At 32.6% G+C, this 25,547-nt stretch overlaps 1 protein-coding gene across 5 annotated transcripts in view; it reads left to right on the top strand.

The window, feature by feature from the left end:
* Kcc (kazachoc) overlaps positions 1-25,547 on the top strand; it is a 361,663-nt gene that overhangs the window by 330,258 nt on the left and 5,858 nt on the right. For all 5 annotated transcript variants that reach the window (XM_064216704.1, XM_064216460.1, XM_064216209.1 and 2 more), the window contains 17 exons: positions 11,738-11,808; positions 19,547-19,807; positions 20,012-20,197; positions 20,760-20,995; positions 21,079-21,232; positions 21,313-21,499; positions 21,573-21,729; positions 21,909-22,121; positions 22,224-22,403; positions 22,485-22,604; positions 22,696-22,889; positions 22,979-23,147; positions 23,271-23,460; positions 23,622-23,837; positions 24,266-24,373; positions 24,570-24,623; positions 25,259-25,402. In XM_064216704.1, the coding sequence (XP_064072774.1) occupies positions 11,738-11,808; positions 19,547-19,807; positions 20,012-20,197; positions 20,760-20,995; positions 21,079-21,232; positions 21,313-21,499; positions 21,573-21,729; positions 21,909-22,121; positions 22,224-22,403; positions 22,485-22,604; positions 22,696-22,889; positions 22,979-23,147; positions 23,271-23,460; positions 23,622-23,837; positions 24,266-24,373; positions 24,570-24,623; positions 25,259-25,402 (2,840 nt within the window). The remainder of the gene's footprint in view (positions 1-11,737; positions 11,809-19,546; positions 19,808-20,011; positions 20,198-20,759; positions 20,996-21,078; positions 21,233-21,312; positions 21,500-21,572; positions 21,730-21,908; positions 22,122-22,223; positions 22,404-22,484; positions 22,605-22,695; positions 22,890-22,978; positions 23,148-23,270; positions 23,461-23,621; positions 23,838-24,265; positions 24,374-24,569; positions 24,624-25,258; positions 25,403-25,547) is intronic.

The following is a 25,547-nucleotide window of genomic DNA, read 5'->3' as shown; positions in this document are numbered from 1 at the left end:
ATTAGGTTTATTTTTGCTCAATTAAAATCAATAAGGTGTTTAGGAAGAATGAGGTCTTCTGATATAATAAATAGTTTATTGTTATTATACTTCGTTTATATGTATTAAGTATTAGTGTAGGGACTTACCATATTGTCGCTAATGTTAGCAGCTTAACAAAGTCTCTGAGTCTTGTAATAAATATTTATGTATGTATGTGTTCCATATAAGTAATTTTCTCCAAAGTGTTGTTGTTAATTAACTATTTTTAGTTCATTTGGTACGTAAATAACTTAGTCTTGAATAAATTTGATAACTTAAATTTTAGATATACGTGCGAAATCCGAAATGGCCAAGTGGTTAAAACGCGTCCATCGATGACGCGTTCACCGATGACTCCAGGTTCAAACCAGGCAAGCACTGTTAAAATTATATGTGCAAATTCATGTTTATTAATCATATCGTACTCGGCGGTGACGGAAAACGTGCGTCAAGCTACATGTGTCTAATTTCATTGAAATACGGCCACCAAACCGCATTCGAGCAGCGTGGTGGTATTATCCCAGCAGTGAAACATATACAGGCTGATACTTTACTTTACTTGGGAAAGGTTCCAAATTAACAAATATTTTCTATCGTATAATATGTTTAGAGTGTATTCTAAAAATATTGATATGAGATAAATCATACAGACATTCTTTATCCTCATAATCCACTTAAGATATTTGGTCTCGATATTGTCATAGGTCACATAATTTTTAGTAAGAAAAATTAGGGCGCGAAAATGACCGAGTGACGTTTGGCAACCCGCCAGGCCGCGCTATGTACTTTGGTTCGGGAACAAATCTAGTGGAAATCGAGTCCAAAGTATACCAACGTGACCTCAACTATTGGTTATATGTTAAATGCGAACTTGCTACACTAGAACTTCAAAGCCTACTCAAATATAATATACTTCATAGCTCAATAAAATATGAAATCATTCAAGCACTGGGTCCAATCCTCAAAGTAATAAAAAACAGTTAATAAAGTTATACGCGGTAAGCAATAACTACCACCAAAGAATAAAACTACCACCGGTTCGGAATGTAGATTCTACCCAGAAGAACTGGCAAGAAACTCGGTAGCTAGGCATTTTCTCAAATGAATTAAAATATCTAAATAAATATAAAATATATTATTTCAGGTTTCCATAATAATTCATATATTATTAGTTCGAATAATATTTAAAACTTTTATTAAAAATCAGAACGTATTTCTCGTTTTTTGTTACAACTTTAAAAGATAGCATATGAGTTGATTTAATGCGATCTATTTTGATTCTTAAGATATATTACACTTTACAAAGTCGAAAAAAAATTACAAGTAAGAAGCAGAAAAAGCTACGACAGAACTTCAATTAATTACTACTGTTGTTTAGATAAGGAAAAACAAATTGCAAAGAAACAATATTCGCGGAGTTTTTTTACTGAAAACTTTTATAGTAAATGCAATTGGACTTACGTTCTAGTTTTAAGTTCAAGTAAAATAAACAGCCATGTTTTAAAATTACTAAAGGAATTTAATTATGTTAAGTTATGTAATTAATTCTGTTACAAATGTTAATTTTTATATTAGTGATTATATATAACGTGACGATGCTTTATCGTATAAACAAATAGAAAACGTCATTTTTTGCGTTACCGTAATTTAATTATACCTTACAAAGCTAAGGTATTGGAAGGTGCGTTTATATCATATAAATATAAATAACGATCTAAATAGTCGATAAGAACATTGAAACTCTTACACCGCGGATAAAAAAATCTATTTCGAATGACTTTTAGTCTATTTCTCAGTCTCTTTTAAAGGCTAAAATAGATATGGATGTGATAATTTCCTCGTAGTAGAGGAGTTTATTCCTATCTATTAGTTATTCTACCGCGTAAATCTCATATATATTTATCAAAAGCAAGCATTCCATGTGAGTGAAACCACTAGTATACTTATATTAACTAGTCCGTATACGGGTATATTTATCAAATAATTTCATTTACGTATTAGACAGAATAATAAAACTCTGTAAATGTTCCACGGCTGGTCTAAGCTCATCCGTCCAGCTATTGCAGTTTGGTGAATACCCATATGGTGAATTTTCATATAACACATGCAAGTTTCCTCACGATATTTTCCTTAATCGTGATGAGGTGAATTGGGTGCTTGTCCGGATTTGAACTCACATTTTTAGGTAAGAATTCACTTGTTATAATCGCAGAACCATCTCGGTTCTTATGATAATGTCTCAATATATTTAGATTGGTTATGTATTATTGTCGCAAAGCTTATTACAAACTTAAATGAGTAGTTTCTGAGCGGGTCATCTTAATACGAAGTTGAACTAGATTCAACTCTATGCTATCAACGTCGGACTTAGGCGAAGTTTCCTATTGAGAATTTGTTGTACAAAGTTTGTTTCGACCGAAAGCCGCCGTCTAAAACCGGAATAAGTTGTTTATCACATAAGTTTTACTCTGTATTGTCTTATACATTGATATCGTTTTATCAATGATTAAATTTTAAGTAGCCAAGTTATAAACACAGTTAACTTAAATAAGATTAATGCCGTAACTTACCGTGGTACTTGTGATTTATATGCTATTCTATAGGTTTTATAATAATAATAAGAATAATAAATCATTTATTTCTGAAATAAATTATTTTTTATTCTATATGCCCAATTTGTTAGTAACAATTTTCTTATCCTAGTGTTAGTGTATGTAAATAAAACGAAAAAGAAAAACTGTTAATGAAATCACTGCTGCGCCATTATTTTAGAGATTGCACAACAGTGATTGATATACAAGCAGTCAAGTCTGCTGGCGATCATGCTAAGGTTGCTGTTGGTGCTGCCACTGACTTTGCGCACTAGGCCTGCGCAACTTTTACGCGTCGTGGCTTAAAAACAATCGATCCGGATATTCGGCGAACATTCCCGACGCACTACATAATCGCGGAGTTTTTTTTGCCACAGTCACATCCACTATTTGAATGATAGATAATCTAGTTTGATGATTATATGAAATTGATTTATATCAGATTTATATCAAATTGATTTTTTTCGTTATGCACGATCCATCAAATCGTTTCAGTGAGTTGTGATGAGAACCCAATAATCAGCGCAATTATTAATATGCGATATTGGCAATAGTAAACAAAACCGCGGGAAGCCCTCTAGGTATTGGAGGTCCTCATAAAATAACCATCGTCGGTCACCCCCCCCCCCCACACACACTCACAGTTCATGTAAGGGGGGTTAATAAGCTTGTCCAGAAAGAGAAACCAAAAAAAAAAGTTACCAAACAAGCTCTACTGTATCTGGAAGAAATTATATTGTTCACATGAGATGTAGTCTGTAATTAATCTCTGTCAATCCAACATAGTTTAATTAATTACGTTTCTTGCACCATAATTTATAACGCCAACGTCTTAACATCCTTAATATAAACCTTGTTAACGTCAAAGCTTAAACTATCACGTTCAGTAACAGTAATGCTGATTATGTTCATGAAACAATTCGTTTTGCTTACGGGTAGTAGAATTCTCTTTCATAATTTTCGAAGGTGCATAAAAAAACATAGAAATGCCTAGCGAACTTATACTGGAAACCTAGGATAAATATTGCACTCTTTGTTGCTGAGTTTCTTTCGCCGGTTCCTCTCAGATCTGAGTTGTATGTTTCCGAAAAGATGGTAGATTTTTTCTTGAAGAAATCAATAAGTTAGTGTAGCGCATCTATATTAAATAAAGATTATTAATTTTGATTTTTACTGTTTTATATTATATTTTAAGGAGAAGTTTTGGAGTTCGATCAGGCTGCTGCTACAATGCATCTTCGTCGGCCAATGGATATCTCTTACTCAACAAAGGCTATACTTTTTCCTCGAAATTGATTCTTCACTTATTTTTTTGTTTGTATTTTTTTTTTTTTGTTTTATAAGAAACATCCTATCAAAAAATAAATCAATGCATTTTAGACTATTTGGCGTTTGACTTATGGTTTCGTTTTGCTTAACGTCAAGTTGAAGATAAGAAGTTCCTTACTCTTAAAGATAAGACATAACACCGAAAAGGAAGAAAAATATCTGTCACACAATATGAGGGACAATGAATAAATCACAATGTTAAATACATATAAAAAATAAATTACATGCATGCAGGCATACAAAGCCATTAAAAATTAAAGAAAATATACCCCAACGGCATGCACAATAAGTCTGTTACCATGTGACTATTTAAAAAAATATATAATACCACTATGTGGTAAAGAGATATAAACTGACAGATGATTTGTGGAGGTGAAGTATACATTCTGGATATTATTTGCAGGTTTTGTTGCTAAATTAAGAATAGACTTGATAGAATTGTATCCACATTGACGGATTAATAAGCATTTTAATGAGAAAGATTAATCAGAGGTATTAAGTGCAGAGCACAGACCATGAATAGTCGTATACAATGCCCGCTATAATCTGAGAATAATGCGTTGCTGCGACAAAAAATGTTATATAACTTTGGCCAAGCTGCTCACAACGCGGAAAATGAGATAAAAACTTGGTACGCTGCGAACGTTTCAAACTTAATGTTGGTGTTCGTTTTAACAATTAAAATACTACAAATGTGTTTCATAATTTAACTAGAATATATAAACTTAGCAAACCAATAGCTATGCTTGCTTTATTTATTATTTTAATACGAATCTACTAGTTTAGTTTCATTCGAATTTCTCTGACCTCTTAGAATATATAGGTGTTATTACTATTAGATACGACGGCTACTATGACTCACTATTGAACGTGTAAAAGTCAATCCCAGATGTACAAAGATAACCAATATTGTAAGAAATAATCGATTCCAGACTTTCAAGATGCGTCACTGCACCAGACGTCGTTAGCAAGTTGGCTCGCTTAGATACGGTAAAAAGTTTTTTTGCGACTGCATTCGCATTAACTTCGGTGATGATATGATATGATATTAATTAAGTTTTTAAAATACAATAAATATGCTATCAAAGATTAACATACATATGACAAGACATATTAGAAGATACATTTAACAAGAGTTATTTTTTACACGAATATTTTATACGAGTATAATGTTCTTATAATACTTACATCACATTTACATCAAACTTAAGTTTGGAAATGGAAACGAACGAACAACATTTTATAGCATAAAATGAAAATAAAAATTGGATCAGTATGAAATATTCTCAAATATTACATAAAATGTCGAGACATTTTATAAGAGAAGTTTTATAGAGGTCGAATTTTATATTTTATGATTTATATAAACTGTACTTTATTTATGGAACATCAAAATATTATTTCAATGTGTATGCACGTACATACGTTTGTAAATACATATCCGCTCGTCAAAAGCGGTTTCATCTTAAAAATAAAATAAAAAAATGTATTTGTTTTTGATAGGCTACAAGAGATATTTTTAATATTTTTATCGAATATTTTTTTATCTACGTTGTAATTGTATACATATATTTTGTATGTATATAGCATATATTTGCTTCAAACTCGTCGATTACTTTCTAGTAAATGAATAATTTTTCTATAATCACAATTTTACTCTATATGAATATAGTTTATTATAGTTAGACTGATATATTTAGACATATTTATAAATATAATAGCCATAAATCAAAATGATATCTTTCGATATGTTTTATATGTTAAGAGAAGCCATTCCCCTGGTCCTGTGAACTTTGTGCTAGTCAGTCTCGTTGTTCGCCACAACATACGAAACCTGTAACAATTTAAAAGGCAAATCTTAATTTAAGTTTTCATTAACACATATTATATTTATTTGTAACAAGTATGTACAAATATCATATGTACGTTTTTAATTCGGTAAATTATATGAAAACGCAAAGAGAACTCTATAAAAACTCGCACATAGTATTTGATTTCACAGAGCATATTTGGTGCATTTTTCCTTTGTGAAAAACAAACTTTTGACGGTCGGGGAAGCGTAACTGGAAAACGTATTAACTTTGTGATACGGAAGAATTTCGTATGTTTTTTGACCCGACACATTGACAAAAACAAAAAGGACTTTTTAATTCGAACATATTCAGCTTCCGAATTATTTATGAAGAGCAAGGAAGGACAGTTAGGTTTGCTTTTATTTAGGATAAGTTAGACACGCATAACAGGCATACGACCTCAAAAAATAATATTATCACCGAAGATTAACAGTCTTTAACCGAAATGGAAATACTTTTCGGAACCAATTTTGGAACGTAATGTTAACTAAGATGTTGTTCTTATTTAATATATATAAACCAAACCACTTTGCTTATTATATAAATGACATAAACAAAAGAATAATAACTGCAATATCAGTAGAACATCCATATAAAAAAGTCTTGGATTAACGACTGTCGTGTTACTTTGTTAGAATCATTAGAAGCAGGCGGGATCGATAGCTTAGGGTATCTTTCGAAGCACGTAATCGCTTTCACATATCACCGGGCTATGGCTTCTAGTCAATTTATATAATACTAGCTCGTACTAGCTGTGGCCGCAGTTTCACTCGCATTAAATTTGACCTATTTTGAGCTGCTTATATTGAAAATTTATTGCTACCGCTCGACTCTTTAGGGCGTAAGTTTTACAAGCTTCCTCACATAACAGACATTGGAAATCATTACTCATTTAAATTGCAATCATAATTCCTGAGATTATCAGGACAAGCTGTCCAGCTTTATATTATAAGCAAGATGCGCTTGCGGCTAGACACGCGTATATTTGGATTAAACAAATTCCTATTTTATACAATTTGTGATAATAGTTGAACTTAAATATTTATGCTCTGGTCTTTAGTGTCCTGGCTTATAGTTTGTTTTTTTTTTTAACGTATAGGTAGATGGACTGGCAAATGGGCCGCCCCATGTTAGGTGGTCACCGCTGCCTATAAAAATTGGTACTGTAAGAATTATTAATTTCTCTTTACATCGCCAATACATCACCAACCTTGGAAATTAAAATATTATGTCCCTTATGCCTGTAGTTACACTGGTTTATTAACCCTCCAAACCAAAACAGAATAACGCTACGTATAGCTGTTTGGCGGTAGGATATCTGATGTGCGGGTGGTACCTACCCAGACGGGCTTGATAAATATGTACTCTTCCTAAATAAAAGAATGATCTAAAACAAATGTCAAAAAATAATGTTATAAGGAGCTGGTATCTGTATACCATCTCCTTACAACACTATCTTGTAAATGCTTTCAACCATACAAACTCTCCAGCTATAATATAGAATTATACAAACAGTGTATTTGAAAAAGTAAGCTACAAATCTCTGGTATCTGTATACCATCTCCTTACAACACTATCTTGTAAATGCTTTCAACCATACAAACTCTCCAGCTATAATATAGAATTATACAAACAGTGTATTTGAAAAAGTAAGCTACAAATCTTACGTAAACATTTAAGCTAACTTTTTCCATCATATCTACAGAATTCATTAATATTTATAAAATTAAAAATAGATATATTTGAATACAGTGCAAAATATAAAAACCCGATGGAAACGTTATGACGGCGGCTACGTCGATGCCGAATATAATTAAGATTCATGGACTCAATTTATTCCGCTCAAACAAATTAAAACTGAAGACAATTGTTTGGATATCAAATAATTATTATTTTATTATTGCATCGTTGGTCTAGAGATATTTTAAAACGTCGAAGATGCTAAAGTCACAGGTTCGATTTCCGGATGGGACCAGTGAAAAGTTAATTGGTGTTTCTATCCCTCTTACATTTAATCACATATTCGACCGCCCAATATCAATACCCAGTATTGTTGTGTTCCGGTTCAAAGTAGTTCCAAAGGTTGGTGGCGGGTGTACGGAATGGTTAATATATCTATCGACGCCAATGTCCATGGGCGATAGTGACCGCTAATGATTTTATTAAAAACAAGCACAGTAACACTCAGTAACAGTCCGAAGTTAGGAAATTACCAGTCCTACACTCTAGTTAATCAGAAAGCCATAAAGCCGTTAGTTTAACATCACATAACTCTATTCGTGTCGGATTCCATCGATCAACGTTATATGATTAATATAATTATATACATCATTATGAATAAATATATATAAGCCTTAAGATTTTTTTTAAAAAAACATACTTAAATGCTACTAACAGATTAGAACTGACAAGAAACTCAATATTTATCTTCTTTATTGACCACCAGTGTTGTTCTAAGTTTAGGTTAATTTTAAATCAGGTTCCCTTAATTTAGGAGTTTTAGTTTAGTACGAACAGATGTTGCCTTTTACGTGTAATGTAGATTTACTATGACCAATTAACAGTGAACTGGATTTTCACGTTCGGATGTTTGATCACTTTGTGGAGCGGCTGTACAGGAGACTCTAATTAAATTCTGTCTCTTTTCAGCTACTTGATCACGCGTCACCGTAAATATCCTATTTTTGAACTGCACACAGAATGTAATTAATTTCAATATAATTTATTATACATAATAACAATTGTTCCCTTATTTTCTTTATATTCGTGGATTTTATTATAAAATTATTTGTACAATTGACAATGTTTTTATTGTGGAGATACTTTATAATATCTTACAAATGTATTTATATATATTCTGAAATATATCCTCATTTAGTTTGAACTAAATTAGTTGAGGTGATGGATGATAAATTAATTGTTTTCTTATCAATAAAACTAACAGTCTACCTAAACATAATTAATCAATTAAAATCATTAATTGTCGAGCTCATTAAAATATTTACATAGTTTGGCAGTTGCGATGGCCCAATGGTTAAACGCGTACGTCTTAACCGATAATTGCGGCTTCAAACCTGAACAAAGAGCACTTAATTTGCATGTGCTTAATTTATGTTTATAATTCATTTCGTGCTCGCCGAAGAAGTAAAACATCGTCAGGAAACCTGCATTTGTCTTGTTTCAATGAAATTCTGCCACAAGTCTATCAAACCAACCCGCATTGGAGCAACGTAGTGGAATTAGCTCCAAAAGTTGTCCTCAAAGACTGAAAAGGCCTTAGTCTAGTACTGGGACATTTACAGGCTGTTAAAGTCGTTAGCGGTATGCAGTTTTACTTCCGAATTCGTAGACATAGCTTGTCGTAAAAAAATGTATCACGTTTTATTTCTAATTGCATATGAATAAAACACACTATTATGTATAGAAATTCGCGCCGAAGTCGCAAAAATCTCAATATGACATTTGTTATAACCGCGCTGTAACTGTAGCCGGAAACGAATGACGTATTGAAAAAGTTTCAATGATTGCACGCCAACAATCACAGTGTTTTCGGACATGCATTTCGTACTTCACCATTTGAATTTGTGAATACGAAATATTTCATATTTGTTTTGGATTAAAACATTCTATGTTATGAAATATGTTCTAACGAATTGTAAAATAAAATATTCTTAAATAGAACATGTATGGTATTGAAGTATTTGTTAATATCTATAATTTTCAAGTTAACTAAATAGACTATTTATTTTTATTATAACTATTATTGATCAAGATATAAAGATTTTGCAACGATTTTCATTGGCCATTATGTGATTGTAAAACTATTTAAAACGAAATAACTTTCAAATTTATAAAATATCGTACTTTTGATATTTTTATAGAATATAATGTGAGCAAAATTTTATCAACTGATCATATAACTGATATTATTTGTTTAGATCTGCTGCTGTTCTTAACTTAATAATGAATAGATATATCATTTATGTAACGAATTTATTTATTCTTCACCAATAAATATCGATGCAGAATACCCATATTTATATAATTTAGTTTATATTTGTTGTATAGAGTACCCTTGCAATCATGTTTATGTATAAGACCCAAATGAACTTCAACATTAAATAACTTTATAATCAAACTGAAATCGACTACAACGAAACACAATGTACAGTTTTCGTTTTAGATTTAAAAGTTTATTTTTAAACCTAGATTTTATATTAATTTTGCTTTTAATAAGAAATTTGAACAACGCTCTCGTAACATCATATCCGACGATCTCAATATAAGTTGTGAAATTAACAAAGTTACACAGCACAAGTAGCGATAATGTGATCAAGCGCGCCAAAAATATTCGTCCTTTCGACATTATAGCATTAACGTTAGTAAAGGTCAGCCCTTGACATTCTACTGGAATGTTCCTTTTCATATTTTATTCAATTATTACGTTGGCGACATATTTCATTTTGTCTTCGGTATTTAAAATTTTAACCTTTTCATTATATACTCATACTGACAGTCAATATTTAAAAAAACAACTTTCTTATAAACAAAACTATCATAAAATGTATTAAATCAAATAAAATATTATTAATTCAATTTGGCTTTTTTTGAAACATCGTCAAGATTTAATGAAATATTTCTACGGTTAAGAATGTAAAAAAAACTAACAAAAAACGGCAAATACTCAGTAATTACTCACCACCACTCATTTATTTACATGGGTGAGTTGTTAAAGTTTACAAATATTGCTACATTACTTAGGGGTGCATTAGAATAATAAGCGCGAGTGCCTAAAGGGCACGGCTATGTTTGCATTAGTAATTGCGCAAATAATGTACGCGAGATATTATCTTTTCGCAAATAACGTATTTTTCTTTCTCTTTTCTCCAATAAATATCTAAAAATAAGTAACATATTGCTATACATATAATGCACTCCTTACTTTAATTTGGTTTATTGTATATTATAATATAGCACAATTCAGCTCCCATGTTTTATAATTATAAAACACATTGCACAATGCTTTATAAACTAAAACTTGATTAACTTGGTATTGAAGAGAGCCTTTATGTTATATAAGTGTACTTTGAATTGAATTTAACCGAGTTACTACCAGAATGTTTGCTATTCTCAATATATATTTCAATGTATCTTGTTCTTTGACTCCCGTTTTAAAGACGAACTGGGTCGTAAGTAAATTACATACTTTGTTTACTCGCTCCACAACTTGTTGACAATCGCGCAATTTGTACTTAGCCTTTACAAACTTACTCGTGTTCTGGAAGGACCATTTCATTCAAGTCGCATTCATTAGAACTAATTTTCTATTTCGAAAATTATTTTACTTAGTTAATAAAAATTAAGTGATATCTGCTTGATACATATCTTTAGCGTGAATCTTTAAATATATTTTTTACCTCAATTTTGAAGTTGTTTTTATATTATTTTGATATTAATTTCTTATTTAAGCTACTTAATGTCTGAAAAATTTATGATCAGTCTCAGTCACGACAGACAGGTCGTCTAGAGAAGGGGGAGAAGCTTCCTTTTTTATAAAAATGTCAATGTCATAAAAGAAACAATACATTATGAAGTGATATTACAATGTATTCATTTTTTTTAAGACACGTTTTAAACTAACAACCTGCACTAAAAAAGAACACACGTATATATATATATATATATTTTTATGGCATTGGTTGGCGGACAAGCATATGGACCACCTGATGGTAAGTGGTCACCACCGCCCATAGAAAAAGGCGCTGTAAGAAATATCAGAGTAGTCTAGAAACATATTATTAATATTGCATCGTAATTTGTTTCTTCAATGCCATCGATATAAAAAGATTTAACTAATCTCAATTACAATCATTTTTAAGACATTGAGCTTATTGTATATGTAGTTCTATAAAACATTTATTTATATTAAAATTTTATTTACAGGTGACACTGACGAGCATGGCTTACCCAAGGAAAAGGACAAGGGCTGCGACACGACCCTTTATCTATACCATGTAAGTCACAATTATACATTATCCCTTGAAATGATATATTAAATATACTGTAAAAGTCCAATTTCGAGGCAAAAACCTCTCTTTTACTAAGGAAAAGGTTATGTCTAAACGTAAAAAGCTGGTCCCAAGTGGATTTGAGGATATCGGTGTCAAAATTATTTCAGACGAGTTGGGTTCCCATTTTGTTTTCCTTCATCTAAAATCCCATGAGATATTATACATATGTAATTGAAAACCCTTGTGATCTCAGGCGAGTATAGAATTTATCAATTCAAATTACATAATTTTGTCTTAATCATCTCAGCTATATATCTAAAAATAATTCTTAAATCAGTATTTAATTGGTTTAAGTAAAATAATAGATTCAAAGAATTTTATAACTGCCAAATGTAAAATAACTAAAAAATTTCGAAGTTAGTTACAATGTATATTGATATGATTTAACCTAGCTAAGCTAAGCGAATTACAAGCTGTTAAATAAACTAAACTTTAAATAACTATTTATGACCAACTTCCCGATTTGTTAATTATTAAAAGCGAACATGTCGAGAGAAGATTACACGAGGAATTGGAAAAATATAAGTTTCCTGCATTCCCTTCAATACAACAATAAAGTTGTCATTACAAACAGGTTTGCACAACAATCAAATAAATCAACTTCAGACGTTAATAATATATAATTGTTATTTAATTTTTATTTTTTTTATAAAATGAAAGGTTCATTTATTCACTATCATCTGTGTGAATATTTCTGATACGGTATCTTAGACTATTATTAACGGTCAGTAGAACAAACATCGTCTGGGTGAATAATTTCTAGCTAAAATATTAAGCATCCAGATAATACATGCTTGTTTAATAAATCCACAGTGGCGAAATATTTTAAACGCCATTTATGCTTATAATGTAGTTAGTACCATCGTAAATGTTAGGATAATCGCCAGCACGTTGCTCGGCTAGGCAACGGGATCGCATCACACTTAATATTGTTTGCTCGGTAAATATCGTCCAGCCTCGTAAAATGTCGACAAGCTACGACGAAATTTTGGTCGAATATTTGTTTTCTTTTTACCCTGTTTGTAATTTTAATATCACTGTATGTCTGCTGTTTCTTCAGAGCTATAAATCTTACATTTTCCTCCCATCTTGTATATTGCTTTCTTAAAGATTAACTTCATACAATATTCCTTTTTCTTCGTGAAAGCATCTTACGTTTTCGGAAAATATTGTGCGCCCGTTTTTATATCATGTTCATTCATATTTTGTTTTTGATTTATATCACACCTTGTATAGTTCGAAGCTAAAACAATATTTTAAATACACATCTTAATTTAATCTTTATGAATGACTGACTTATAAACAACCTTTTATTCAAGTTTTATGATTCAGCTCATGAGACGGAAAAGTATTTAAAAAAGGTGTTTTATCTAATTTGGTTAAAAACTCCACTTTACTCGTGAACTTTATATTATCGCTGTCCACTTTTACTTTATAAACACGTTTAATAGATAATAAACCTTAAGAATGAAATTACAACGTATTTAATCAAGTATAAAAAATAATAAATTAAATATAAAAAAAATTCAATTATACCAAAACGTTTTTAGATCAGCAATCTGTTAGTGACCTATCGTAGCAATAGTATTCGCGCGTATCGCGTTCGTAGCATCTCTTCAAGGCATCGTAGCATCGTAGTGCTACGACCCAATTTCTTACATGAATAAACTTCTTCGATCTTACGCTATCTTAACTTGAAGAAATTTCAATTTTACATTGCATAAAAAAGCAGTGCATTTAAAAAGATTTTAAAATTGTTCGTAGAGTCGGCGAATATTTCTGTCTCGAAAATCGCAACACGAACGAAAATCGAACGCAATCTTGCAACTTGAGTTTCACCGGCCATAATGAAAAATAAAGTTAATATTTATTTCAGCTTGTCTTATTATACATTATTATGCTATAAATTTCTCTAAAGCCATTTTAAAACTGTAAGAAAAAGTAATAAAAGCGAGATTGAATGCGGGATCCGCCTGAATCCGCGTTAAAGCCATCATAATATGCCAGTACAATGTAATCGAGATTGGAATCGTACGCGAACCGAGAGCATGTCTATAGCGCTCCTTTATAGGCATGCTCCCGGTTCGCAAGAATATATCAATTAAAATAAATCTTCGAACACGTCTCCACACAAATAAATAAGTAAATTTACACCAAGGTATTTACGTATTTTAAAATGAGATGATATTGAACATTATAAACGCTATACAATTTTTCGGCTTAACCTAAGACAGAAGTACAATATGGATCTCATAGCGATGAAGATGACATCCTCCTGATCGATTTTGGTCTGGACGGTCAATCTTAAGGGACATTAGCCAAGTATGGAGGACATATAATATAGTTCAAAAATGTCTCAGGAAACATACATATGTTTGCATTACACATTGTAATCTTTTTCCCTCGTTCTTGTAACGCGATGAGACGGCAAAACCGACCGAAAATAATTCACGCGCAGCACAGACTTCCCATGATTTCCAAGGCATGGGAGTGAATTCTGAACGATTACGACGAACGAAAACGATAAAAAATACTGAATGCCCGCCTTGTAGACTATAGTCACTTTCACGGTATATATATGTTAATTTATTATTTTACTTTATGGCAATGTAGCCAATTTAAATACGACATTATTCCTGCATATGAGAACTATTCGCGGGTACGCTCGATGAGTTCACTTCGAAGTAAATTAAGGAAAAAAATTATCAACTGACGCTTCTCAATATATACTTGATAATGTTATGAATGTCCGTTATACATACATAAATGAATTTTCCAGAAAATTGTGATGCACGCTTTTCATAGACATAAACTTGTTACTCCTGTACACAGGGTTAGCGATTATTTTGTAGGACAGTGTATACGATTTTACAACAGGATCCTAGAAAGGTTAAAAAAACTTCAAAGAACATTTGTATGCTGAAGGTTTTTATAATAACATTAACGACTTTATAGATGCCTTAGGAATGAAACGATCGCCTCCAGGCCGCTTTGAATAATTTATCATTGGAAAAATATATTTCTTACAACAAAAAAATCGTACTGAGTTTCTTTCGCCGGTTCTTGTCAGGTCTGAGATGTTATTTTATGAACGGTGGTAGAATTTTGAGCAATAAGAAAAGGTAAAGTGTTGTATATAGATTTTTGAATAATCATTTAATTTTTGTAACTTTAAAAGCCAATTCTTATAGACTTTTGAAGTTTTATAGACATAGCCCTGTCATCGCCAATGAGATACCAACCTTTAAATCAAAAATGTTATTTGTCTTGAATCTGTAATTACTCGGCTCACTAATCCTTCAAACCAACAGAACAATACTAAGTATTGCCGTTAGGTGAAAGTATAAGTGGTCTACCCTATCTACACAAACGAACTTGCACAAAGCCCTAATATCAAGTTAATGCTCGGTATTGTATTGTCAAGTTTCAAATTGATTTTTATATAAAAAAATATCTTTTTCATGGCGTCGAAATGAAAAAAAAAGTTAGGCTTGGAATTTTTTTACTATGTTGGCGTCTGGCAGTCGGACGATCGGAAAATTCTGCCAATTCTTATCCATGTAGTTAGACACTGAACTGACCCCAATTAAATAAAAGTGCATATGAAAGAATACTGTCTTAAAATAATCAAAACAAATTCATTAAGTAACAATAAAAACCGATGAGAGTTATTTTCTTTTTCATACTTTACTATGTGGAACTGCAGACTTTGTCGACTTTAGATAGTTAGTTACACTTTCGTCGGAAATCCCGGAAAACGCCCAACCATTTTCAATGGTAAAATAGTTAAGAAACCTTTGTGTGCTAATGGTTACTATCGACTGGCGACTTTGTGAATGGTAAAACGCTTTAGGGGTAAAACGATTGCTTCCAGGCTCTTTTACATAAAACCGAAATAAGTTAGCTATATATAAGTGAAATATATGTATATGACTGTAACACAACTTTAACTTAAAACAAAACATAATGATTTTTTAAATTATTATAAATATACTAGTAGTAACGCCCCAAATTAATTAAGGAATTACTAATATTCCGATGTGGCCGGAAGAACATGGATGAGAAAGGCCGAAGATCGGGCGGCTCAGTGGCGCGCCTTGGGGGAGGCCTACGTCCAGCAGTGGAATGACACAGGCTGATCATGATGATGATGATGATGATGATGATGATAATATTCCTATTTAACCCTTCTTTTAAGCTTATCGCTTGTTAGGGGTGGAGACAACAATAGCCCAAGGGGTCAGGATCGATCCTGAGACTTTTTACATCGCTAAGCGGCACCTAAACCGTTGTGCTATTGACGATTCCGATTATCTAACGTCGTTTAAGTAAGGAGATATACATATTTAGATTATACGATACGCACATATAAAATGTCAAGTTATTATATAAGTAATATATCCCGATACAGATATTAATGAAACGACATTGCAATTTCAATTTGTAAAAACTACCGTTATAAATTCAACTATATACAAAACGCGTTAAATTGGCGCTACAATGTTTTGAAACGAGAAAATAATTGAACTCTTGTCCAAACCGTTTATCTGAAAGTCGATGCAATTTCACTGACCTCGTTTTCCGTAGTATAATATTCTTTCGAAAATATTGATAAGTATTTTCCGCGTAAATTCGTTTACCTAGATGAAACCTTGTTATATTGTATTGGTTTAAAGGCGGCCTTTTATTGTGTACATATTATGGCTCTTGGTTTTATTTTATTGTATATCTGTAACGGATTTTTTATTAAATGGGAAATACTAGCACTTGTTCCTGAACAATTTTTTACTATAAATAAATAAATAAATTGGACAACATCACATACATTACTCTGATCCCAATGTAAGTAGCTAAAGCACTTGTGTTATGGAAAATCAGAAGTAATGACGGTACCACAAACACCCAGACCCGAGACAACATAGAAAACTAATGAACTTTTTCTACATCGACTCGGCCGGGAATCGAACCCGGGACCTCGGAGTGGCGTACCCATGAAAACCGTAATGTACATACCACTCGACCACGGAGGTCGTCAATATATAGACTTACTCTTATTTATATTTTATAGTTATCAAACCTTAATACTTAGAACAAGCCCATCTGAGTAGGTACCATCCACACATCAGATATGTTATCACCAAACAGCAATACTTAGAATTAGTGAGTTCCGGTTTGAAGGGTTAGTGACCCAGTACAGACACAAAGGACATAACACCTTAGTTCCCAAGGCCCATTGGCGATGTAAGGAATGGTTAATATTTCTTACAGCGCCAAAATCTATTGGCGGTGGTAACCACTTACCATCAGATGGTCTATTTTCCATACACATATTTATTTATACATATCTTCTCTTACAAAACTTCTGTCTTCTGTCTGGATTGTCTGTGAGAGATCGTTATAAGAGAAAAAACCGCCGTTGCGTACTTTTTTCATTACATGTTGTACAAAGTAGGTATAAATTAATTAGAAAGTAAGGAATTTGAGATTGTTCTTCAGATTTATGTTTTAAAAAGAATATCAAGAGCCTCGTGAGTTCGTGGTATTCAATATGAAAGAAATATATCCTTAATATTCCAAAATTTTATGTACTTGTTACAAAAATGCTATTATATATAAACGACAAGGGCGGATATTGGGCGACCTTCGTAGATTATCTGAGGTTCTCAAGTTGAGGCCGAGGCAAAGCCCAAGAGCCATCAATACCAAAAGAAATGAAATGGTGCTCCGAGCTACTCACAGGGGTCAAGCATTCTTGAGTTACGCTTTGCGAATAAATTACTTAGTGTTCTCAACGTCTTCGCTCTTTATTATACTGCGTGGCTTTGTTCAAAATTTTAAAATATTAATACGAATAAACATATTTCCATTATTAATTTCGGTTATAATTTCGGCTATGTAATCTATCAATCAATAACACGCCACAGATTTAGTTTGATACAGCGTGTTCATACGATAATATGAAAACCGAGCGTATGATCTTTTTTATACCTACGGTGAAGTCATCCCATTCATACTTGAACATCATATTGAATTATTTTAAAATTAATTATGCAACTATCTCAGCAACAAAATTGCTTACCGATGGTACGTAATACCTCCATTGACACATGACTTCTCGATTTAGTATCCTAGAAGAGTTTTTAAAGATTACAACGCCACACTTACACGAAGACAAACTAAAGTAGCAGCGCGTGAAGTCGGGCACGCTTGGCCGGTCGGCTTATGGTATCTTGCCTACTCTAAATCTGTAACAACGAACGATCGAGCGAACTATTATTAACAAAGCTTCTCTACTACGTTGCTTAAAACAAACGTGAATATTAATATTTAAAAAATATATGTAAAGTAAAGAATTCACTCTTCTAGATTCTGAAGCAAACTCAAAACAGTTCGAGCCATATTTATTTATAATCACATATTAAATATATAAACCTTTAATTCACTGGCTTACACTAAATAAATTATTTAACTTAAAGGCCATTAACAACGATTACGTATTGAATTTATTGAATAAACTCGTATCGAATACTGAGCGAATGGACTTGATTAGATCGGTAATCCCAAAGAGATCCACATTTTAAATAAAGTGGTAGGTAACGGTGACAGTACAAATGGAAACAAATAGAAGAAGCCGAGTAATAAATGACTCGTGTTACGGCCCGCTGTTTTATTGCAAGTGAAAATTTACAACGGCTGTAACAGTCACCAGTTTAAAACGTTTCATGATTTATAATTCGGGTTTCAAACAAAACAACGGACAGTTTTAGATAGTGTATCCACATTTTGTTTCAATTATTTAAAGAAAATATATGTATATATTGTACTAAAATAGCTAAGGGAACTTTATTGAAGGGTTATCTTATGACGAATTTAAATTGTACCTTTGTCTCTTTTTGTTTTCAATGAGTAAGAAAGTTTACAGTTTGACTACGGATGAAGATAAATCTTAATAACAGCTGTTGTCGTTCGTCTACCTGTCCAAATATATTTTTTAAATATATGTCGTGTATTAAGCACTGGTTTTATTTTTGTTAAAATCCTATGAATTAAAACCAGACTCCTAGTTGATTGAACGATCACAACGTTCTTTTTAGCTTTGTTTTAACTATATTCAACGGTAATGAAAGTATAAATGTAGTATTTATATAATATGTATAAACATTTCATGGAAAATGTACACCATTATACCATGTACTACATTATAAATAATAAGCCTCTTGAAAGAATACAAATATGTAATAATACATACATACATATATGCATAAAAATTGTCGTCTTATGATATTTCACAATTTTCAAAGTACGTCGTTCGAAGCATACTCAGTTTTATATATAAAACGACGCCGTTGTAAGCGACGTTTCCGGTACTGAGGACCATTTCACCGTCTAAGGTGAACGATGGAAATAGTTCGTGAATAAAAAACGATCACTTTAAAGTCGAGCACAGGTAAATCTCGTATCAACGAGAAAAACGTAGTAGAAAAATTTAAATTGTAGAATTTATTATATGGTTGGAAATACCTGATCAGTCGCATATATAAAACAATTAATTTTATATTTTATATAATAAGGCAATATAAACATAATATTTACTGTGTAATAAAGTTCATAATTTATACATTCATGATCCTTTTTCGAAATTTAATTAAATACTATAGTTTTTTTTACTATCTCATCACAGGAGGAAATCGAAGACCGACCTCGAGCGGCCACATTCCTCAGTTCTCTGGCGGATTACTCGAACACTATACCTACTGCATCAGCAGCTGATCCAGATGCTCCCAAACCGGCACCACCAGCTCGCATGGGCACGCTTATTGGCGTCTACCTTCCCTGCATCCAAAATATCTTCGGCGTCATACTCTTCATTCGTTTAACATGGGTCGTTGGAACTGCTGGAGCTATTCAGGGATTTTTGATTGTGCTTATCTGCTGTTGTACGGTTAGTATCAATTGAAGTTTATTATTTTAGTTATTTAATTTTTATGTACCTATAAATACATTTTCAATTTAATTCTCAATCATATTTCTGTTATTTATCACCTCAGTAGTATTATTATTCATATCATCAGTATTAGTAAAAATATTATTTTAAAAAACAAAGACCTCTTGTCGAGTTTTTGTACAATGAGCCTTTTACTCGTAGACGATGCTTACTGCGATATCGATGTCGGCTATTGCTACAAATGGGGTGGTGCCAGCTGGCGGGTCATACTTTATGATCGGGCGTTCATTGGGTCCAGAGTGTGGAGGCGCAGTCGGAATGCTATTCTACACAGGCACAACCCTAGCCGCGGCTATGTATATTGTTGGAGCTGTTGAAATCGTTTTGGTAAGAAATTATCCTTTATAAATTTCATTTTAAAGATATTTATATTTTTTTAATTGATAGTAAACCTTTCAATTGCATTGCCAAATAAAACCAACATTTAGATAATGGTTGCTATGTAAACAAAACAGCGAATGTTCCTCTCAGAGTTTATTTATCAGGGACTATTGAATATTGAATTGACATTGGTAAATTTTCACTTACTATAAAATAATCGGAAAATACAAACATGTATTATGGGCTAATCCAGATAGTTAGCATTATATTAGAAATAAAATAAAAATAATGGTATTAAATTTATGAGACCTAAAATACAGCATAAAACCGATCATCCTAATATTTTAGCATACACTCATAAAACGGCAGGCTCTGCAGTATAGATGAAAATATTATGATATCATAAAATTATTCAAGTAAACGTGGAATTCCATTCGATCTATAATCTAATTTTGTAAAATACATTTAGATCTCCAACATAGTTTAAAATGTAATGTTATATATTTATATCCAGATTAAAGTCGTTAGTATTTTTTCCTAATTAAAAATCGAATGATCTGATTACTAGACGTACATGGCACCGTGGATGTCGATATTCGGCGACTTCACGAAGGATCCAGAAGCGATGTACAACAACTTCAGAGTGTACGGCACCGGGCTACTGCTTATTATGGGCATGGTGGTGTTTGTTGGGGTGAAGTTCGTAAATAAATTCGCAACGATCGCACTAGCCTGTGTCATACTCTCTATAACCGCTGTCTATGCCGGCATTTTCGTCAACTTCAATGGAAACGATAAACTTCAGTAAGATTAAAAAGCTTCGTACTTAATATATCCATTTCTTTGCATTTTTTCAAATTACTTACTTAAAAAAAAAACAATTTTAGGATGTGTGTACTTGGGAAGCGCTTATTGAAAGACATACACATTGAAAACTGCACTAAAGATATCGGCGGTGAATTACATCAATTATATTGTGCTAACAATACTTGCGATCCCTACTATCAAACACATGAAGTTAGCATCGTTCAAGGCATTAAGGTACTTACTAAATTCCAATTCTTTCATTATCTGTATCTTGTTTTTCTTGATCTATAACTTTGCATTGAATATCGTAACAGGGTTTATCAAGCGGAGTATTTTTCGATAACTTGCAAGATTCATTTCTACAACTCGGTCAGTATGTGGCATATGGAAAAGAACCCGATGATATTGAACAAATGGAACGTCCTACATACAACCAGATTTACGCTGATCTTACTACTACGTTTACGATTTTAATTGGAATATTCTTCCCATCTGTAACAGGTATACCATAATACTTATCACCAGATAAATATAAAAAAGCACATTACACTAATCATTGTTTTTCTCTCTTTAGGGATTATGGCTGGTTCTAATCGTTCTGGTGATTTGGCTGATGCTCAAAAAAGTATTCCTATCGGTACCATCTGCGCTATCCTTACAACATCGACTGTTTATTTGTCTTGTGTGCTACTTTTTGCTGGAACTGTAGACAATTTGTTACTCCGTGACAAGTTAGTAAAATATTTTATCAACTTCAAATATAAAGAATTATTTCACAATACCTATATTGCTATATAGGTATTGTGTATTAATTATTTATTAATAATTGACATGATAATTAAGTTTCGTTTTTTAATATCCAGTTATTAGCTCTTGACTTGTTAAGCAACGGTATTAATTTTACTTTCAGATTTGGTCAATCTATCGGCGGAAAACTTGTCGTAGCTAATATGGCGTGGCCTAACCAATGGGTTATTTTGATTGGATCATTTCTTTCCACGCTTGGTGCAGGATTACAATCTTTGACTGGAGCTCCACGCTTACTTCAAGCGATAGCTAAAGATGAAATTATACCGTTTCTTGCTCCGTTTGCCGTTTCTTCGAGCAGAGGCGAACCTACAAGGTTACAATTTAATTTTAAACTAAAAACATATTTAAGAATTATAAAACTAAGCGTGTTTTATACCAAATATTTAATATTTTAATAAATTAAATAATTCAACAGGGCCTTACTTTTAACAATGTTGATCTGCCAATGCGGCATCTTACTCGGCAACGTCGATATCCTCGCCCCACTACTTTCGATGTTTTTCCTCATGTGCTACGGTTTTGTCAACTTGGCGTGCGCCTTGCAAACTTTGCTTAAAACCCCAAACTGGCGACCAAGATTCCGATACTATCATTGGTAAGTTTATTAATTGATTAAATGGTGTAGAATAAAACATTTCGATAAATCGTTAAAACTAAATATATTTAAAAATTCTAGGTCCCTTTCCCTTGCTGGCTTAACGTTGTGCATCTCTATCATGTTTATGACGTCGTGGTTCTACGCTCTCATCGCTATGGGTATGGCGGGACTTATCTACAAATATATTGAATATCGAGGGTAAGATCAATAATAATTTAATTAATATAAAATATCATTCTTATAAATTACAGAAGTCGTATAAAAATTAAAATGTTTTCAAATTTTTCAGTGCTGAGAAAGAGTGGGGTGATGGTCTACGTGGTTTAGCCCTTTCAGCTGCTCGTTACTCCTTATTGCGTCTTGAACAGGGTCCTCCACATACAAAGAACTGGCGCCCACAAGTTCTTGTACTTGCAAAACTGAACGATGATCTCAATCCCAAGTATCGTAAAATGCTAGCCTTCGCCAGTCAACTGAAAGCTGGTGAGGCACAATTCTTTTGGAACCAGTAAACGAATTAAAAATATTTTTCTTATGTGATATCAAATATATTTCTCAAATTTTCTAAACAGGTAAAGGTCTTACGGTCTGTGTATCGGTCTTGGGCGGAGACTTTACACGCCGGGCAGGTGAAGCGTCTTCAGCCAGGCAGAATTTACGGAAGTGCATGGATGAAGAAAAAGTGAAAGGATTCGTTGATGTCCTTGTATCTCACAGTATTTCTGATGGCTTAAGTCACTTGTAAGGGCATTTACTTATAATTATATAAATATATTCCAAAATTAGTCATACTATGACCAAATAATGAGGTTATGGATTTTCATATTTTTATATTAAAAGTTTTTTTTTTTACACCAATATCAGCGTCCAAACAACGGGTCTTGGTGGATTAAAACCCAATACGGTGATTGTGGGATGGCCGTATGGCTGGCGGCAATCAGAAGACGAGCGCACTTGGCAAGTATTCTTACACACCGTAAGAGCTGTCACGGCCGCGAGAATGGCAATGTTAGTGCCCAAAGGGATCAACTTCTTTCCTGATTCGACAGAAAAGGTATTTTTTTGATCCTATATAATGCATTTCAATCATTATTTGCAGACATACATTACATATTAACGACTTAAAAGATTTTTTCTTAAATAGACTCGCAATTAATTATGTTTTTTATGGTCTTGTTGACAAAATTATATAAATATTTCCTATATTTTTTGTAGGTGTCCGGTAACATAGATATTTGGTGGATTGTTCATGATGGTGGTATGCTGATGTTGCTACCATTCCTTCTAAAACAACATCGTACTTGGAAGAACTGCAAGATGCGTATTTTCACTGTTGCCCAGATTGAAGATAATTCTATTCAAATGAAGAAAGACCTGAAGATGTTCCTCTACCAGCTACGTCTGGAAGCAGAAGTAGAAGTCGTTGAAATGGTACTTAAGATAAAATGTGTTCTAATAATTATCTTTAACTACTATGATAATCATAAAATACCAGAACAATGCACTATACTAGTAACGCTAGTTCATATTATACATATATTGCTCATCTGGGTATAAGCAGATGCACTAAGTTGCAGATAATTTACGTTGTGGTAGGGCTTTCTGCAAGCCCGTTTGAACCAACCAACCATTCATCATATATTTTACCACTAAGCAGCAATACCTATTATTGTTGAGTTGCGGTTTGAAGGGTGAGTGAGCTAGTGTAATTACAGGCACATGGGACATAACAACATAGTTTCCACGGTCGGTGGCACATTGGCAATATATGGAATGGATAAAATGACGTACCGCGCCAATATCACCACTTACTAATAGGTGGTTAATTTGCCCATAAAATGTATTTAAAAAAATTTCAGACTGACAGCGATATCAGCGCTTACACTTACGAAAGGACCTTGATGATGGAGCAACGCAATCAAATGTTACGAGAACTCAGACTAAACAAGAAAGAAACTCTTGGAATGGTAAGTTGAAACGAAATATTTAAAACTTTAATATTAATCACTAAAATCATTGTGGATATAAAGCTAAAATTTTCATATTAGCTGTGTATTTATTAAGTGTGCTATGTATTTGTACAAATGAAGCGTGGCTTGTTCAACTTCACAATATAAAGTTATAAATAATTAATATGCCGTTTGTCTATCGCTGCCGATACAGATGCAAAATTTGGTGGACTATCGTGAACAAAATGCTGAGGAGAAGTTGCCTCTGGTAAACTGGATACTTTACCCTCGATCGAGTCCACTTTTAATATGCATTTTAGAACTTATTCGTTCCCTAATATTTTATCATTAGTTCTCGCATTCCATATCATCATCATTACGCCCTGGCTTCACGATTGTTTATCGTTACATTACTGAGGGTCTGATTTCTTGATCTTTGCTTTCGAGTTGCTTTTGTTACCTTTGCCTATTTTATTGTCTTCTATGTTTATTTATATTCATATCATTAAGCCAAATCCCTTACTCTGATTATCATTTAATGTATAACTGTTTGTTTCTTCTCATCCGCTAAACTGCTTAACATTCACTGAGCATTTGTTGGCTTTCGGTGTTAACTCTCTGTTTTTATTAACCACATATTTTTTAACCATGTCACAATATTATTCTTCTTAATGTGGTGCACTTCTTCCAATTAGAAGTAAATAAATGTACAATAAATACACTTAGATTGTTTTTTTAAGGTAGTTATATGTGTTTTAGACAATATTTAAGTGTTTTCTACTTTAGAAATTTTCTAAAAGTTTTAAAAACTTATATTGTAGTCATTTATGTACGTAAAACTGTTAATTTACAGTAAATATCTCATCATTCTAACGACAAAGTATTAAAAGATATTTTTTATAGGTACAAGCTATCGTAGACCACCACCATGCGGATATCAAAACGGCTAGCAAGGTCCGTTTCGCTGAACCAGGCTCCGAACCTGCCCCTGATGATGCACCATCTCCTCCTCTTGCTGAGATCGATGACAAGGACAAGGACGAAAAGGTGATTGTTAATAAAGTTAATATAACATGTGGTGCGCTAGCTGTAATTACTCTCTTGGAAATGAGATAGGTTACAGAATAACTTGAAAACCACGCTAATAATGTGGGTAATTAATACAGTTAACACGAGATTAATATTTATATGT

The sequence above is a fragment of the Vanessa tameamea genome, chromosome 2 (assembly GCF_037043105.1).
Source record: "Vanessa tameamea isolate UH-Manoa-2023 chromosome 2, ilVanTame1 primary haplotype, whole genome shotgun sequence".
NCBI lineage: Eukaryota > Metazoa > Arthropoda > Insecta > Lepidoptera > Nymphalidae > Vanessa > Vanessa tameamea.
Note: the sequence above shows the minus strand (reverse complement) of the source record. Positions and strands in the feature narration are given on the sequence as shown.